At 32.4% G+C, this 19,838-nt stretch overlaps 1 protein-coding gene across 2 annotated transcripts in view; it reads right to left on the bottom strand.

Annotated features, from left to right (window-relative positions):
* The window catches only part of LOC133176095 (integrin alpha-4-like), a 34,354-nt gene that overhangs the window by 8,281 nt on the left and 6,235 nt on the right, over nucleotides 1–19,838 (bottom strand). Inside the window, exons 2-17 of one of the 2 annotated variants that reach the window (XM_061311263.1) lie at nucleotides 16,995–17,146; nucleotides 14,386–14,441; nucleotides 13,892–14,062; nucleotides 13,577–13,625; nucleotides 9,497–9,517; nucleotides 7,981–8,073; nucleotides 4,808–4,902; nucleotides 4,489–4,554; nucleotides 3,964–4,125; nucleotides 3,611–3,719; nucleotides 2,938–3,132; nucleotides 2,235–2,441; nucleotides 1,767–1,930; nucleotides 1,292–1,429; nucleotides 480–955; nucleotides 161–317 (exon numbers count right to left, since the gene is read on the bottom strand). In XM_061311263.1, the coding sequence (XP_061167247.1) occupies nucleotides 161–317; nucleotides 480–955; nucleotides 1,292–1,429; nucleotides 1,767–1,930; nucleotides 2,235–2,441; nucleotides 2,938–3,132; nucleotides 3,611–3,719; nucleotides 3,964–4,125; nucleotides 4,489–4,554; nucleotides 4,808–4,902; nucleotides 7,981–8,073; nucleotides 9,497–9,517; nucleotides 13,577–13,625; nucleotides 13,892–14,062; nucleotides 14,386–14,441; nucleotides 16,995–17,146 (2,311 nt within the window). The remainder of the gene's footprint in view (nucleotides 1–160; nucleotides 318–479; nucleotides 956–1,291; nucleotides 1,430–1,766; nucleotides 1,931–2,234; nucleotides 2,442–2,937; nucleotides 3,133–3,610; nucleotides 3,720–3,963; nucleotides 4,126–4,488; nucleotides 4,555–4,807; nucleotides 4,903–7,980; nucleotides 8,074–9,496; nucleotides 9,518–13,576; nucleotides 13,626–13,891; nucleotides 14,063–14,385; nucleotides 14,442–16,994; nucleotides 17,147–19,838) is intronic. The other variant, XM_061311264.1, reaches the window with a different exon arrangement.

The raw sequence follows: 19,838 nt of genomic DNA, 5'->3' as shown, positions 1-19,838 counted from the left end.
TAAAGCAGGTACTTGTTCTCAAGAACAAAAAGAAAACAGATACAAAGGTAATCTTTAAAAAGTTAAGTATATTCTGAAAATAATTTGATCTCGACAAGTACATGTATATTAAAATGCTTATTTCTATAAAACCTATACTTCATGCCTTTTTTCCAATTACCTTAAGAATTTTATTGTTGCCTTTGCTGCTAGCTATGGTTATGTTAAGATTTGCACCAAGTGGACTAGGTCCTTCATTGTGGATGTCATATGTTACGGAGTATTTAAATACGGTCTGGGATGTGGAGGCTATGATTAGGTCCGATAGGTCTGATCCTCTATAACAAATAATGATAATGAGAACTAAACATAAAGTTCTAGGGTTTAAAATACATTAATCATCCATTCTTTGTAAATATAAGTTCATTTTTAGCATTATACTTCATATCCACAATATTACTGTAAAATTAAAGTTTTTTTTATCTTTAACTAATACTTACCCAATGACCCTTACATCTGAATGAAGGTTAAAATAACTTATCATCTCAAACGTTTTAGGTGGCATAATTTCATCTTCCATTGTTGAATTGAAAATAACTTCAATTTTTACGTGGTCCGACTTCCTAGCCACAGCTGCGTCAGGGTCAACGAAGAATTTTAACATAAACTTATATCTTTGATGTGCATAGAACCTTTCTCTACGAGTCACTGAGTGTACAATACAGTGCAATACACCAAAGTAGAGAACAGTGCATTTGAGGTCCTTAGTTCCTTCTGTAATTCTATAAAAATCCATCTTAGGGAAGGTTTCTATGTAAAAATCTGTTTTATACGCCGGGTCTCCAGCATTTGTTAAGTACATCAGAAACTCTAGTTCTTGGTTTCTTTGCAATGTCATATTGCTTTCCACTGAGCGCAAATGTGCTACATAATCTGGCTTGCAGGGATAAGAGGAACAATTTGTATTGATTTCTAGCTGTAAATAAGTTTTGAAAAATCCTTTAGCTATTTTATTCACAGGCACTCGTTTTGTAAACCTGCCAGGGCATCCCATACTTTTTCTTTATGGAAAGAAAAAGTATGGGGTTCCCTATATGCGGAACAAGTGCCTGTGGTTTCATCATGAGAATTTGTTGAGTAATTATCAAGTAATTTTGCCATATGAAGTGTATCAAATTTAGACAACAAATATTCATCAACCATCATTCTCCCTCAAAATAAACAAACGATAATAAAAGATTTGCAAGTAATAAAAAGTAAATAATTCCCTAAAGACGAAGTAGTGTATAATGCCATTATGTATCACCCTTACCGTCTTATAGCGGCTAGTTATCACGTCTGAATGTAGAATAGGTGGGACTTCCTCATTCACTGTTATGTCAGCTAGAGAAAACATCAAATGGACACTTACTGGGTCTGTAAGGGATTGGAAAAACCTCCAGTCGATGGCCTTAAGGAATAAAAGATATGTCAGTATTTAATCTGTGAAATTTAGTTGTTCTAGTTGCTGCCTTAGAAATGGTTTATTCCTCTCGGTGAATTTGAGAAGAGGGCCAACCAATAGTATTTCTTAGATTATGTAATGTTTAGTGTAGACATGTTTTAATCTCTTTTAACAATGTTTTAATGTTAGTTTATATATATATATATATATATATATATATATATATATATATATATATATATATATATATATATATATATATATATATCTCAATCTGTTTCTTATGTTTTTGTGTGTTTAACTAAAAGAAACTGTTGTTGTAATAAAGTTTTATATTACTTACATCTGCTGTCAAGTTAATATTAATGATTGTCTTCGTGTTTGGCTTTAACAAAACCATTTGAGATTCCTGTGAATTGTTAAAATTCCCTATAACACTGTTATTCCGTCGAAGAAAAAATCTTGTGGTGTCGGAGAATTCATCACTTAATAAAGTGTAGTTCATATCTACAAGGGTAAAAACAACAACAAAAATGAAGTTTGTAATTACAGTAATAATAAATATTTTTGCTTTGAAGGAGGCACATACATGTTTATCCATGCTACAGATATTAATTGTTATGAAGGAACATTGACATTTTTCTCAATTATCTGTTTTCATTTTTGTAAACGTTTAAATTCGTATAAAGCAAAGAATTCATATTGACCATCATCTCATTGCATGTAACTACAAAGGTTTTACTTTGTTTTCACATTTGAATTTTTTTTAATTTATAAACGCTTCGTATTTACTGTACAGTCCTTTACTTACAGACGCCATTTTCTATTCCTTTTCCGGTCACACGGAACCGTAAATGTAGTGTCACGCATGGATAGTCATTGCCGTCATTACATTCATAGCCAGTAGAATTGATAGGGATACTTTCTGGAGTGGAGATTATATCTACTTCAACGTGAACTACTGGACGTGTCCGAAGAATGACCACTTGGTCTGTTTTATATCCAGAGACAGCCAAATCTATACCAATGAATAATTATATTTTTGATTATTTACAACCTTAAATGAATAGTTTTACCTACTAAATGGATAGACCAATATACTTTCTGTGGAAAAGGTACATATATTGCACTTTTCAGCAAGGACCAACCAACAGTTATGTCACTGACCATGCTTGCAGAGTGTTGTTTCATTTAAAAAAAAAAGAATTCTTTTATTTTAAGACAAATTAACCTGTAAGAATTATTTGATAGAGAATCCAATTGTTATTTATACACAAAAAAGTTATACTTCTTCTTAAAGATTTCCTGTTTTAATTTTTAAAACACGTCATCCAGTCAGGATATTTTTAGTAATATCTTCACATTTTAAAATGCCTTCAGCTTCTATAAAATTTCTATAAAATTTGTAACTCCGAATACAGTAACTTATCTAGTGGTGTTTTAATATATACACATAGCCACTAAATTAAGATGAAACAACTGATAGGCAGTCCTAAATGAGTTTCAAAAAATACCTGTATATAAGTTGTCGTCAATATCTACATGAGATCTGGATAAAGAAAAGCCAAAAGCGCGGATTCCTAAATTTAAATCATCCGGCGAAATTCTTTGTGAATAATCCCAAGGGTCAGTGAAGTTTCCACTTTTTCCATTGTATATGTACACGGTCCCTCTATGGTCATCTTCAAAAGGTGCTCCGATTGCAATATCTAGTTTAAAAACAGAGCAAATTTTAATTGTAAACGTAGAATATTATTTACTTATTCTATGAAAAAATAAAATATTTTACTTTCATGTTAATAACTTAACTTTGATTTCCCGAGAAACTTTTGTTAAAGACACTTTTACCCTATAAATGATGAAAACACGGCAACCAGCATGATAGAACGTAGCAGCAGTCAATATTACTTGAAGACAGTTGGTTTCCCCCAAAAAACAATGACTGCGCAGAATTTATTCGCTAACGGTTCACAAATATTTGTTTTTTCCTATTAAACATCAATTTAAAATAAATACTGCATGAAGTTGGGGGTATCGAAAAATTTCACACCTTGAAAAACTAATATCAATCTTGGTTGCACCTCGGTTTACAATGGATGACAATTTTCAATGTTATTATACTGTTAACTATATGCAGTATTTATATAATAATTGCTGTTCAATGGGAAATACGTCATTTTAACAGACCCGATATTCCATCGTTTGAAATATCTCTGAGGTCGATGATGGCAGTTCCAAATCGGGCCCACGGTTTGCTCATCCCAGAAATCCTTAAATGATTGTCTTTGATGATGTCCTGATGTAAGTACGAAATATATGATATACATGTATTGAAAGAAATGAAATGAATTTTAAAAGTGATATGTGTTTGTTAACGAAGAAAATGACACATGATACTTAAAAATAGAACTTAGGGCTCCTTTAAATAAAATTAAATTATACAAGATCAAGTTTAAATGGGGTTAAGGTATAAATATGAAGAATATTTTCGTAGTAGTCAGGAGTTGTAGATTTGAAATATATAAAGCTGTGAGACTTACAGAGGACCCAGTTCCGAGGTAAATATAAACAGAACCACTATCCACGATAATGCTTCCACTTGACTGATTGATATACTCCAAAGGGGCACCAATTAGAACGTCGTCTATGCTGTCTCCATTTACGTCCGCCACACACACAGAATAACCAAATCCACCACCAAGCTTATACCATAAATTAAAAAAAAATACTTCACGATAAAAGTTAAAAACATCATAGCAATGTAAGTCTCATGATCAAATTCCAATTTATATTTTCTTCTGAAGAACATTTAGTCAATAATTGATTAGACCTTAATAGATCTTGATAAACCTGTACATGCAATAACAATTGATGAGCCTTTTTAACTACTCATGGCAAAAGGAAACATAATTTGTCAAAATATGTGCTTCAACTTCTTTCTGTGTGAGGTGTGCTACAATTTCTTCCTATGTGAGATATATGGAACATATTTTGTAAAACATTTTGCCTTTCGACTCCTTCTGAGTTTTGTTTTCCCTTTATTCTAATTTATCTAATTTAGTTACCTGTTTGCCAGCTATAAGCTTCTTTGTAGTCTTTTTACCAGCTTCGAAAAATTCCAGAATCTCTACCTAATTATAGAAAAAAAGAGAAACAGGATTTTTTAAACAAAATGTATTAACCTTATGGTAGTGCAATATTGTTTCATTAGGTAAGTGTAAAAATTGTGCTCCTTTGCGATCCACAACTTAATAGCCCGATTCTATCATTCGATCAATAAAGTATATAAAAAAACCATGATTTTTTTCTTACTGCGTGGAATCAATTTCTTTTGAGGACACCCTACAGTGAAAAGATAAAAATCAATGTCTTTTAAGTTCTTACATTTCCGATATTCCCTGCTTTGTTGGCAAAACCCGGTCTTCCCGCGACATAATAGAATTTATCTCCATCGAACAATCCACTATCCAGGGAAAAACCTTTAATGAAAGAACACACTGTAAAGTGTTACTCAGTTATAAAGATTTCGCTTATTAGAAAATCTTCTTGGGACACTTCTATGAATCCCGTAGAAGACTTTGCACTTTGTTGCTAAAACGAATAAAAAGAAATTTTGTCATAATGAAGCTAAATCCAAAGTTCCATTATGACCTCCTTTTATTGTGTGAAATGAATTAAAACAAGGGTACAGTTTACGTTTTTGTGTTGGTTTGACTTACTGGCCACTAAGTATCGATATCCATATCGTGTTTTTATACTAAATTATTTTTTTTAATCTCAGATGTAGTACCTATAGCTATAATCGAGAAAGAATTCATTTTCTGACATCAAATATAAGTAGAATGGAAATAAGAGACAACAGTTTTCTCGCATAATTTTGTAATCCCTCTTTGTAGTTACATGTACTTATGGTCGCGGATCATGCTTTAATTTGTTGACTGTCAAGGCTTGCTTAACATTAAAAGCACGACATAGAACCATAGTCGATTGTAAAGAAGATAATTATCTTTGAGTATACAATTTTCACTCATTTGTCTATTTTAATGAAAAAAAGAGTCGAAATTATTAAAATTTACATATATACACAGCTGTTAAGGTTCAGCGCTACTCTGAAAAGGGAGATGATTCTCTTTAGGATATAAATGTCTATTATTCCTTAATAAAAAATCCCAAAGATAAAATGTCATTTCCGTCAAATTTTTCTGCCGTAAGGTTTGCAGAAATTGTTTACATTCTTATTATTATAAATTAGATTTCTTATGGAAAATTATAGCATTAAAGAAAAAACACACAATGAGTGACCAAAGGGATAATGAACCTTAAACAAACAAGAGGCCCATGGGCCACAACGCTCACCTGAGTCAATATGGCCCTGCTGTTCTTTGTCAGCAGATTTCTTCTTCTATATATTCATACGTAAAGCTTTGATCAACTGTTCTAGGCATAACCTATCCCCATTTGCCATGTTTTGAATGAAATTGAATCTAAACTTTCTGAGGATGCTTCTATATTCATATAACTAATCATGATTTTGCTGTTCTTGAAACGGAATTTTAAAGATGTCTGCCATCCTACCCTGGGGGGAAGGAAGGGAGGGGGGGGGTTCAAGATTTGAACAAACTTGAATATACACTACCTAAGGATGCCTCCATATCAATATGACTAATTATGGCTTTGTTGTTCTTGAGAAGAAGATTTTTTAAGATATTTCTTATATATATTCTTTTGTTAAACTTTGATCCCCGATTATGGCCCCACCCTACTACTGGAGGATGCCTTGAACAAACTTGAATCTACAATACTTGGGGATGCTTCAATATCAAAATGACTAATCACGGCTTTCCTGTTCTTGAAAAGATTTTAAAAGATTTTTCCTATTTATTCCTATGTAAAACTTTGATCCCCCATTGTGGACCCACCCTACCCCGGGGGTCATGATTTCGACAAATTTGAATCTACACTACCTAAGGATGATTCCATATCAATATGACTAATTGTGGCTTTGTTGTTCTTGAGAAGAAAATTTTTAAAGAATTTTCCTATATATTCCTATGTAAAACTTTGATCCCCCATTGTGGCTCCACCCTACCCCCGGGGGTCATGATTTGAACAAACTTGAATCTACATTACCTGAGGATGATTCCATATCAAAATGACTAATTGTGGCTTTGTTGTTCTTGAGAAAAAGATTTTTAAAGAATTTTCCTATTTATTCCTATGTAAAACTTTGATCCCCCATTGTGGCCCCACCCTACCCCCGGGGGTCATGATTTAAACAAACTTGAATCTACATTACCTGAGGATGATTCCATATCAAAATGACTAATTGTGGCTTTGTTGTTCTTGAGAAAAAGATTTTTAAAGAATTTTCCTATATATTCCTATGTAAAACTTTGATCCCCTATTGTGGCCCCACCCTACCCCGGGGGTCATGATTTGAACAAACTTAAATCTACACTACCTGAGGATGATTTCATATCAATATGACTAATTGTGGCTTTGTTGTTCTTGAGAAAAAGATTTTTAAAGAATTTTCCTATGTATTCCTATGTAAAACTTTGATCCCCCATTGTGGCCCCACCCTACCCCCGGGGGTCATGATTTGAACAAACTTAAATCTACACTACCTGAGGATGATTTCATATCAATATGACAAATCATGGCTTTGCTGTTCTTGAGAAGAAGATTTTTAAAGAATTTTCCTATGTATTCCTATGTAAAACTTTGATCCCCCATTGTGGCCCCACCCTACCCCCGGGGGTCATGATTTGAACAAATTTAAATCTACACTACCTGAGGATGATTTCGTATCAATATGACTAATTGTGGCTTTGTTGTTCTTGAGAAGAAGATTTTTAAAGAATTTTCCTATATATTCCTATGTAAAACTTTGATCCCCCATTGTGGCCCCACCCTACCCCCGGGGGTCATGATTTGAACAAATTTAAATCTACACTACCTGAGGATGATTTCGTATCAATATGACTAATTGTGGCTTTGTTGTTCTTGAGAAGAAGATTTTTAAAGAATTTTCCTATATATTCCTATGTAAAACTTTGATCCCCCATTGTGGCCCCACCCGACCCCCGGGGGTCATGATTTGAACAAACTTGAATCTACACTATGTAATGAAGGTTTCCCATAAGTTTCAACTTCTCTGGCCCAATGGTTCTTGAGAAGAAGATTTTTTAAAAAAAGACACCAAATTTTCACTTATTCTTAATTATCTCCCCTTGGAAGAGGGCATGGCCCTTCATTTGAACGAACTTGAACCCCCTTCTTCCAAGGATGCTTTGTGGCAAGTTTGGTTGAAAATGGCCCAGTGGTTCTGGAGAAGAAGTCGAAAATGTGAAAAGTTTACAGACGGATTGACGGACGGACAGACGGACTACGGACAAAATGTGATCAGAAAAGCTCACTTGAGCTTTCAGCTCAGGTGAGCTAAAAAGTGTTGTGACACGTGTGCACAAATTGTTTCATTTGCTAGATTCCTTATATGGAATTGAAAGTAAGCAACGTCAATGAATTTCTAAAAAGGTCGTTCTGTACATATTTACCAAAATATGATCCTGGTTGAATGGAGGTCGTTCCTGCTACAAATCGGCTCGTTAATCCTCGACTGGACGTAGTAAAAGTGGCCAGTCCACCCTCTACAAATAAAACAAAATAAAAATATCCTTTTAAAGTTAATAAAAAGAAGAAAAAAATAAATGACTTTAAGAATCATTTAAATTAGTTTCCAAACACAATCAACTGCAGGATTCTGTAAAGTTATAAAAATTGAATACCAAGACCATCTACTGAAGTTTGTCCAGTACTTTTTAAATACCATAAGAAGCTTTGTGTACATGTATCAGAACAAAAGAACTTTTTACAACAAAATAAAAGAATCAAATTATGATATTCACAATGAGAATGAATTTGACTCAGGTAATGCCACAAGAAAACAAGAAAATAATTTCTGACAAGTTTTAAATTATTATATGAAAAATGAAAAACAACGATTACTGATATGCAAGCGAGATTATTCCAGGGGATATTTTATGCTCTAAAATGCAAGAGAACATGTTATCCTGGTAGGAAAACAAGGTTCAGTTCATTTATAGAACATGTTGATTATAATTATATAATCCTGAGATCGCGATAAACAATGTTCAGAATTACAAAAATAGCATGATGAATTAATCAGGAAGTTAAAAAAATATCCATCATGTAAGATGCATTTAATAAGTGTGTCCTACATATTTCTACAAAACGACATATTGAAAAATTTCCCTAAAAAAGCATAGTCACCTTAAGACTGTTCTGTCTTCGTATTCTTGCAAAGGATTCATATTACTGTTATATAAAATATTTATACAGAGAAAATAGTAATAAAATTCTAACTTAAAAATATCTTATTTTCATTTTGACCATAAGCATTGCCATATATACTCAAAAAAATACAAGAAGTTTTTCTTTATCATTCTTTCATGCACGTCTTTGATCCATTTCTTCTTTTACAGTTTATTTTCCACAAATGAAAACAAAATTCGACTGAATTTTTATCTCCCTTATTTCTTCCATAAAGTATTCTCTTTGAAATTTTATATACTGCTTGAGATTTGAGAGACAAAGCTTTGCACTGTATTTTTGTTTGACCATTTTGGATCGAGTGATTCGAATCAACCCATGTAATATACAGATTCTAATGTGGAATCCTTGCCAGTTACATTAAGCAAAATATAAAATGAAAGGAAAACAACTACTTAAGCAATTGACTATTACTAAATACAGAAGCAATCCCTTAGCAAAAAAGCAATTCACCAATTCTAAATAAAAGAAATTATATGAGATATATAAAGTTTCAGCGGCATTATATATTGGATAATGGGACACCTTCTTACCAAACTGATAATCAGAAAGAGAAACAAAATTCAAGGGAATCGTCACGCATAAATGGAGGATTTTCATTGAAAAAAAGGTACAGTGGAGCCTCAGTAATCCGGACAATACTTCTCCGGACGCTTCATTTATCCGGATGATTTGCTTGAGAATTAACGAAGCTCAACTGTAATAAAACAAAGCACATACCTGCATCGTTATGGGAGTCGTCTGGTTTCAGATAGAGAGAATGAAATGGATAGACAGAAAAACATGTTGCTATTAAGAACCATGCAATTTAAAAAGTTTATTAAGTGTTGTTATAATTATACAAGTTATCTTTCCGTCAAAGGAGAACTTTTCCAGGTCAAGGGCTCGGCAAAGCAACACAGTTATAAAATAGGACGATCTAATTTCCTGCGAAGAATGTATGCACTAATTGCGCTTGCACAGTAAATGTTAAGTGTTTGCGTTGGGCTTATTGTATTTCTAAAAGCGAAAGTCAATACTTCGAGAGACAAAAGATGAAATGCTACCAGGTTATCTACTTAATACATGTATATTTAAAGTACAAAGACTGAAAATGAAAATGCACAAAATATATTCCTTTTCCCCTATGAAAATTAAATTGCTGTTTTCTGGAACAATGAAATTTGCTTTTAATCTAGTTAGAATTTTTTAAGTCATTAGTAACTTAATTAAATAAGAAGCTACAAAGTGTTATAGGTCAACTGTTTTATGGCTGCATACTCTTCCTGGGCACCAGGCCCCAGGATCATGAAATAGACTTAGACTTAAGGACATACGCAACGTACCTTACCTACTGATAATTTTTCAAGATATTCTTAATTTAAGATTATAGTGTCATCAGATGTTCATATACAAAAAATCAGCATGCATTACCAGGGGTTTTGAAAAGATATTAATTGATGAAAATTCTTGTATAATTCAAAGAAAAATACACAAAAATTACGAAACATATATTCTAGATGTTTTGATTATCCAAACTTGTTTTAGAAGAAGTGTACAACAGCATATTTAGACATTAAAATGTAGCAAACAGTTCCTTTAAGTATTGGAACTCTTCAACTCCAGGGAAAAAGACAATAAAGTTCAAACTACGTTGCCTGTGTCCTTAAGTCAAATTCTTTTATTGCCTTTAAAATGTTTAATAATTATTGAATTACATGTAATCTCTAAATTTGCAGATACAAACACTTTTGTTAAGCAATATTGAAAATTAGTTAAAGTCTGGTCTGCTTGACCTCTACAACATTTTACAATGTTTTAACAAAACATAAAAATTTTGACTTAAGGCCATCTTTAAAAAATTGTTTGGTTGCCCTCTCCCGACCGACTAGCTAAAAATGGCCCGACTCAAAACTTTTTTATCCTCCAGAAAGGAATTATTATTTTTAATTTTATGCATTCCGGAAAATAGATTTTAAAAATTCAGCATTGATTTTGAAATTTTCTTTGAAAAAAAAAATTCTCACCTACCTACCGACTCAATATTTTCATCCTGAGTCGGGAGAGGGCAAGCAAACATTATTTTAAAGTTGGCCTAAGCGTAAGATGTTTCATGATCCTGGGGCCTGATCCCAACTAAATTTTCCCGTGGTCCGTGTTTTGAATTGTCGACGGATTTTTCCGTTATTTCCCGATCATGACAGGGAGCACACGGCGAGTGTGACCTGTCGGCAGGGGATGCTCACTCCTCCATGGCACCTGATCCCACCTCTGATGTTTGGAGGTCCGTGTTTGCTCTGCTCCTATTTTGTATTGTTTGATGGACTTTTGAGCCTGAATACTGTTCATTATCTTCATATATTTCATGCCCTGGTCACAGATTAGCATTGTTTGTAGTTTTTTTTTTTTTTTTTTTTTTTTTTTTTTTTTTTTTTTTTTAAATTGATCACTGCTCGTTATCTTCACTGTTTCCATCAATGATGCCTAAAAGATTTTTACGCATTTTCAACAACTTTATATGATTCACCTTATGGTAGACATAAATATTAAGGAAATGTCTTTCTTTCTTTTACTAAACGTTGTTAATTGCAATGAATCACAGAAAAAACTAGTAACATAACCCGCTTTCAAGGAGTTGCGTATTTTTCAACAATGTTGCAACAAAGAAGAATTTCTTTCTTTTTTTTTTTTTTAAATCGACGGATTTCAATCTTGATAACGAGTTTAATTTTTTTTAGGTATAGTTAACATGAATAAGTTAAGACTATTGTATTTGTTTCTTTTTATACTGAGTGCATCAAGACAAAAAAGACAAATTATCCTATGAGTATATGATGTGTTTATTTCGATTAGTATGTAATTTCGAATATGAAAAAATGGGTTCTTAAGTTGGGTTTTTTTTTTTGGGTGGCACCTAATGAGTTGAATATGGCAATATTGGTCTATAAGTATGTTAGTAGTAGTGGACTTTTGCGAGAAGCGCTGACTTTTACAATCGACGGCTTACTTTTACAGTAACACTGGGACAATATACGGACCCTCTTTTGCAATATAAATAATTATTTAGCTTAACAGTTAATTAAACGATAATAATAGGTCATTTCAAAGCACAATTGATGTTGTCTAGGAAGGGAACGGCAATCGCCCTAGGCTACCCTAGACCTTCTCCCTTCACACGTTGGCCAACTCTTGCCAAGTTTTTCTTCCTTATTTGTTTCTTTCAGAAAATGAGATTTATGTTCCTTAGTTCTCCTGCCAAACGACTGTCTGAGCTTGTGTTTGTTAAAGCAGGCCAAAACAAAAAACATTGTTTGAGTTTAAAAAAAAAAAGTCATTTATTGACGAAAAGTAGTAAAAACATAGTTACAATACAAGAAAGGGGGTCAGAAAAGGGGACTCAAATATAAAGTATTACATATCTTAATCAAAATTTTGCAATGAGATTGAAAGAAGATACTACCCTTCACAAATGAGATATTTTAAGTCATTTTATTCTGCCTCCCAACTTCCCTTGTGATGATTGCATACCGGTAAATTATGTTACTGCCACTAACACCATACCTATAGCCACTTTAAGGTTTCCTTAAAGATACATGTAATCAATTCCGTACCTCCGTACATAACGCAGGTCTAAATGTTAAAGTAAGCCGTCGACTGTAAAAGTCAGCGCTTCTCGCGAAAGTCCAGTGGTGAATATAACTGAGAAAGAGCAATTCATTGAAAAGTGGAAAGATTCCAGATATAGAGAATGTGTACCTGCAAAAGATAAGCAAATTTTCTTTTGAAAATAATTCTGCGAAATGACATACAGTGGGGGTTTGTTAAATTTAGTTTATTTTTGGAGTTGATGGTTTTTGAATTATATTAAACAGATTGGCACAGTCCATTGTTTCTTTGAAGACCTAAATAAAATGTATAAGAATATCCCGTTCATCTTATTTCTTAAGATGTTGAACAATATCTACTTCATAAGAAGTACCATTACATAAACTTGAAGTAGTGTGTCACTTTTTCTTTCACAAGGAAGAATTGAAATCTTACATAACGCATTAAAAATTCGCGTTTTCACTTAAGGACAGATGATACAAATATTTTTTTTTTCTTTGGAGGAGACTTAATATATATCATGAAACAATTTTAGAAAAGTGGATAATTCTTTGAATTTTTTCTTTGCTCCTTTAGAAACATTTTGAAGAAAAAAGAGGGTAAATGAATGAAGATTAAATAATTTTACCATGATTACTCTAGTTTTGTAATTTTGGGGGGAAATATGGAAAGTGTTTCATTCTCCAAGTCTAAGGAAAAAAAATAAAATTGTCCACTTTTCTAAAGCTGTGACATGATATTAAGTCTCCTCCAAAGAAAAAATTTGTTTGTATCATCTGTCCTTAACGAAGAGTTTTTCAAACAGTGAGTGTTTTCATTCATATAGATTTTTTGCATCTGAAATTACTTAAGTTTTCTTGCGAATGTTTTATAAGATTCGGACTAGAATAATATCTCACTGAAATTGAATACAATTATTCAAAACAACTCTAAACTACTCTAAGGTAAAACTAAAAAAGAACTAATTCAGATATCTACATAAACGTGAATAAAAATAAGTATACAATTCCTGGGGGGGGGGGGGGGGTTATAGATAAAAAGAGCTGCTGGATTTGTACTTTCTTATTAATGTTCTATAACTAATTGACCAATTCACACATATGTAATAATTGTTAGTAGCTAATAGACTAATCACTGTTAATGTATTATTCATGAATTACTATTAAGAACTAATTGACTAATTATGATTACAGTTTCTGATTAATATAGACATACCTTGATGTCCGCTGTTTGGCCCACCAACAGTGTAAGGAAATGTTTCATTCTGTTCAAAATAAAGATAAGCTTTATATCGTCAAAATCATTACCAGTATAATTGTATATTTTACATAAATCAAAGTCACATGATCAGGCATCAGAGTATTAATTTGTTAGTTTAAAAATTGCATTATGACATTAATAGTCTGTCACCTATCGGACTTGATGCTGTGCTGCACGATGATAATTTGTTGCAGCTCAACTTTCTTGAAAAATGTACAAATATATTTTTTCCAAAGGCTTGAAAAGAAAATGAAGGAGAGGAAGGCTTACTATTCCAGGCGCCATGGAAAATCCAAACATGGACCAGGAGAACTTCGAGTCATTATTTGTAATTCGAATAAGCAGACCGGATATATCAGAAATGTCATTATTCTTAAAGTATACGCATGCACCGGAAGTGGCATTTTGCTTGTATACATTTTTAAATCCTGGGGCACAAACCTGAAATAAAAGTATTTTTAACAATAATATTAATATGCTTATTAACTTGCTACTGCTTCCCAAACATATGGTCTTTGAAAATTAACATTTGAATTATTGTAATAATCCATTTACAGCATAATCTTTTTAGTCTTGCTGAAAAAAGAACTTACTCACATAAATATTATTTGTATTAATTTCATGTTTTATGGGAAAATGGAAAAGATTACGCAATTGAATTTTGAACGATCTGCCAGAAAAAAAAAACTGTGGATGAATTTTACTGACATTATCTAAATTAATGAAATTAATCTTGGATCTACGTAAAATACAGGTTTACTTACGAGAGTAGTATCGTCTAAAACCATTAAACTTGCGCCCAGTCTGGATTCATGAGAAACTAAGAAAAAAAAAAGACGAATTCAGACTTAGAACATATATATAGCGTTCCTAATAATTATTGAGAGATTTTTTCCCGCCAAAATATGGTAAATATGAAATATTTATTATTTCTATTAAAGGACAATACTTCCTACTTTCTTATGTTACTGCGATAAATTACCTACACTGTACATTTTACTTTGTGTTCTTCTTGTCAGTTGCTAATGTTCATTATGATTGCTTCTGAAAACAGCAAGTCTGTTTCAGGTATGTATTATTCAAAGAATTGTTAAACTGGTGATATTTCTGAAACACTGAGTATTCCACTGTCTACAATTGTTTCACTTTACATTTTGTTTGATATTTGAAAGGGGGAATTCATCAGACGGAAAGAGCTGGTAGGATTAGAAATTCTAGAATCAGTCTTGTTCTCAAATCCTTTTTTGATCTGTAATTTTTAAGCTATTCTCTGTGATGACTTGAAGTCTTTCATAGGAGCTATGGCACGCATAGTCCCAGAAACTGGCTATGACCGATGAAAGTCTTTGATACATCATAAACTTACATTAGGCAAAAAAAAAAAAAAAAATGGTTACCATGTGTCATGGTAGCCATGGAAAGATTGAAAAAATAGCATTTTTAATGTGTTCAGAATCCCCTTATTAACCTTTGCAGCAATGAAGAAAACAGGAAAGTGGCAAGAACCGTTTTCAAAATTCAAGACTCTATGTCTTAAAAGCATAATTTGAATATTTGGGAAACCAACTTTAATTAAATATAATTCTATTGAAACAGAGTATTGAAATTAATCATTTTATTCATTCATTTTGAAAAAAAAATCAAATTTAAAAATAAAAGTAGTTAAAGGTTGAACAAAAAAATTCTACATATGTATATTGAAATATATGTTAAAACGAAAATAAACTCCTCTAGAAAAAGACTCTAGGCATATTTAAATATGGGACTAATTTGCAGAGGCCTCGCCTGAACCGCATGTTTCTTTCGCTAACAAGGTATCAATTGCACGATAAATCTCTAATGTTATCCCTAACTTAATACGTTCTTCAAATATCTGTTATGTATATCTTCGTAATGTATGATTTCTAAACCAGTTTCTAATCGTTATTAAGAAATCCAAACACTAAAAAATTTGATATTGGCAAATATTTTTTTTTTCCCAAATGGATTAAACAAGGAAAAAACTACCCTCTGGTATCTTGCACAAATGCCTGGTAAGGTACCTCATTCTTTTTTTTTTTTTTGCGAGTAAACATGTTAAAGTAGCAATACTCCAATGACAAAATCTTGAGAAAAAATATATATTATAGAGGAACGTATCGTCTGTCCTAAAGCCAAATGTTTTAATAAAGGATATAGATATAAAATATGTTTAGTAGAAATCATGACGATATCCCGTTATTTATTACATCTTATCATGGAAAGTAACAAGCACAGACTCGGATAACGATCACCTCCTACACAAGTTGGAAAGAATGTTCTTTTTCACCATGTCAAATTGTTTCTGTCTAACATTAACAGATTTTTAGAAACTTAAAAAATAAATTCTGTGAAATCCATGGAAAAGATTAGATTGGTATATATAAGCTTTTTGATTTGGAGACAAGTCAATGAAATAAAAATTAAAACAAGAGTAAAATGTAATTTTGATATTGCAATTGGCTATAAACTTAAATTAAACCAGGCTTCTTTTATTTTAAATTTGCTTTGCGTCCCTTCGAGAATATGTCACATATGATGGGACGCTACCCGTTGAGATGGAAGGCTATAATGACCATTTAACAGTTAGGAATCTTTCTTTATGCCAGCATGCATCTACTGATGCATGGGACCTGACGGCTTATACATGTATTATCTCTGATTGGAATCATTTGTTATTAATAAGACCAAATATATTTCATTAAGAACTATAAAAGATACCACAGAGTCTGACACATCTGTTTCATATTTGGATATTTTACTAGAAAAAGACGTTAATTGTAATCTAACAACAAAGCTTTATGATAAACTTGATGACTTTAACTTTTCAATCGTCAACTCCCCTTACTTATGCAGCAATATACTTTCATCACCTGCATACGGGGTTTATATCTCTCAGTTGATTCAATATGCAAGAGCATGCTCTACGTATGAACAATTTTTAAAACGAGGTAAGCTATTGACAAACAAGTTGATGAAACAAGAATATCACCAGTCTCGTTTTAAGTCGTCATTTCATAAGTTCTGTGGTCGATACAATGACCTTGTCAGCAAAAACAATTTATGATTAAGTACAATGTTTTTCATACTAATTATTGGGCCATTATTTACACACTGAATTTTCGACGGATTTTTCTGGGGGTTTTTTTCGATCATGACAAGAAGCACACGGCAGGTGATGCTCACTCCTCCATGGCACCTGATCCCACCTCTGGTGTTTTAGAGGTCCGTGTTTGCTCTGCTCCAAAATTTGTATTGTTTAATGGACTTTTGAGCTTGAACACTGTTCCTTATCTCCATATATTTCATACAGAACTTTATAAAGATTTTCCTGAGACATATCGAAATCACTTACCAATTTTCCTTAAGTCTGTTAGTCCTATTTCTGTGCAATTAGTGAGATTTGTTAATTTTATCTGGACTTGTACAGGACACAGAAACACGTTGCCTGTCTGACTGTAATTTTTTGCATAGGATAATGAATCAAGTGGTGCACCAACTAAGAGCCTGCAGGAAAGAAAAAGTCAAAAATTGAATACTCTAGATCTGTAAAAAGCAAAATGTTCCTTAAGATTATGAGCCATAAAGGGCTGTTATGAAGGACATACGAACATTATTTTGTTGTTGTTGTTGTTTTTTTTTTTTTCAATACTAGTATAATGATAAACATTTATGTTGAATCTCCCTTTCCAAAATAAAGTTTTATAGGAGCATTATTTTGTTGTTGTTGTATCAACATTACGATTATGTTTTGTGTTACAGACATAACCCCCCTTTTTCCTCTTCCAGAGTAATATTCTACGATATGTAAAACTATAAATATTCTAAATACAGACAAAAGTAAGTACTGGTTTCATGAAAAGGGAATGAATTTGTTTTACATGTACACGTACATCTATCATGTAAATACATGCTTGGATCCACGATTCTTTTTTTTCCAGGGGGGGGGGGGGATGGGGGGTTGGTTGGTTGTTGGAGTTCCACACCAACTCAAACAAATATCGGACTCGTAATTTTTTGACAAGCCCCCCCCCCCCCCAAAAAAAAAAGAAATGAAATAAAAACAATAAGCAAATAAACAAACTAACGTAAAATTGCCCAAGTCTGAAATCCTATTTCGTGGTGTTGGTGCGGTTGGGATGCGAGGGGGGGGGGGATTACAGGTGTACATGTACATTCTTAACTCCATTTTCCTCAGATGCATGACTCTCCTTAACATATAGTACGAAAGGTTCGAGTTTCGTAGGGGGTCCTAAATCAGTTTTCCTTTACTTTACATAGAAATTTAATATCTCTGAAAATCCCGTGGGACCCCCCATTCCACCCCTGTAGGTCCAAAATAAGATGATATTATTTACTGTATCAGTGCATATAGTATCTTTAAACGCGTCATGCACAATAAATGTAACTGTGTGTTGAACTGCAGCTAATATTTGATAAATCCGTTTATGATGTTGAATGCAGTTGCATGCGTCTTGAGAAATAAGTGCGTGTTGCATATAGTGCAGTAAATATTGTATGAACTTGCGTCTTGTTAAATCGGTATATGATGTGGAATGCAGTTGGATGCGACTTGAGAAATCAGTGTGTGTTGCTTTGTGCAGTAAATATTGTTTGCACTCGTTTCTTGATAAATCGATATTATGATATCATGATGCAGAATACAATTGTATGCGTCTTAAGAAATTACTGTGCGTTTTGCAGTGCAGTAAAATAAAATATTGTTTCCACGTTTCTTGATGATCGGTATATGATGTAGAATGCAGCTGCATGCATAATAACGTCTTGATAAACTAGTGCGTTGCGGAATGCAGTAAATATCGTTTGTAGAAAATCAGTGCGTGTTGCATAGTCCCCAATACATGTATATCCTTTGCATTGATACATCGGCAGAATGCATTACAATGAAAATGTATTTTATAGCATCTTGATAAATCGCTTTTTGTTGTGTAATGTAGTAAATATCTCTACAAGAGTATTAACTTATAGTCAATAAATCACTGTGTTGTTTTTGTGTCAAACTTAGGGTTATTCCTCTCCACTTACACAAATCAACATTTTTTTATAAGATTGATCTTCGGATAAATCAGTCAAATTTAGAAGAAGGAAGTATGAAACCGACATTTTATTTTTAGTTTCGAAGGTCCTCTTTTATATTTCTCGTCTAGCTATCACTATTAGTATTATATTGTATATCTTGGAAAATTGAAAAAAAAAAAAAAAAAAAGAACAGGTCAATATAATCCGTGCTCTTGATGTACACATCTACCATTTTCTCCATCATTCCAAACTTCTGATTGGAGGAAACTAGATCACATGATCAAGTATAAAACAGCATATTGACTGCATGGATGTTTTTTTAAGATTAAAAAAGCATATCAACTTGATGTTTCTAAAAACAGATGACGTAACAATGCCTTGAATAAAGACCTATTCTGTAATGGAAGTATATCTTAGCTGTTAGAGGATTTTTATGTTGATACAAAAAATAATTTTTAAAAATGTAGCCTTTTAATTTAGTATATTCCCTTAACTATTCATCAGTGTAAAAAAGAAACACAAGCATTGTAATAAAAACTGCATATTTTTTTTTAAAAGGATGTATTATATTAATTCTAGATCTGCGTTTAATGTAATATATACTAAATACATGTATACTACATGCAAAAATAAAATCAAAATCCATGGGGGAGTTAGAAGAAACAAACAAAATTTCATGAATCAAAGTTTTGAAAAAAGAAATCAGAGTAACATATACAGTACGTAGATGTTAATATAGGTTTATTGTTAAATGATTTTTATTTAAATTTAAATAAAAATCTTAATTTGAAAAGTAGTCTCATATAGAGTATGCCAAATATACTTCAAAAAATATTTCTATTCCTATGGAATGCAGTGTTTAGTATCTAACGGTAAAAAAAAACTACAATAATTTTTCTACAGAGGATTCCGATTGCCCCCCCCCCCCAAAAAAAAAAATAGCAAATTCTCGTAAACCTGCGCGAAAGACGTTAAACATAAAATAGAATTTGGCCATGGACAGCATTTAAAATTTCTATCTATAAAGAAGTAAAATTGCAATGTGAGAGTAAATAATCATATTATTTTCAAATTTTGTCAAACTTTTAAAAAAAAAAATACAATATAACAATTGTAGCCCTCTTATTCTGTCAATTCTTAGATATGCATGTACATGTAT

This window comes from Saccostrea echinata, unplaced genomic scaffold (assembly GCF_033153115.1).
Source record: "Saccostrea echinata isolate AGI-Se365-2 ecotype Australia unplaced genomic scaffold, CSIRO_AGI_Sech_v1 ptg000065l, whole genome shotgun sequence".
NCBI lineage: Eukaryota > Metazoa > Mollusca > Bivalvia > Ostreida > Ostreidae > Saccostrea > Saccostrea echinata.
Note: the sequence above shows the minus strand (reverse complement) of the source record. Positions and strands in the feature narration are given on the sequence as shown.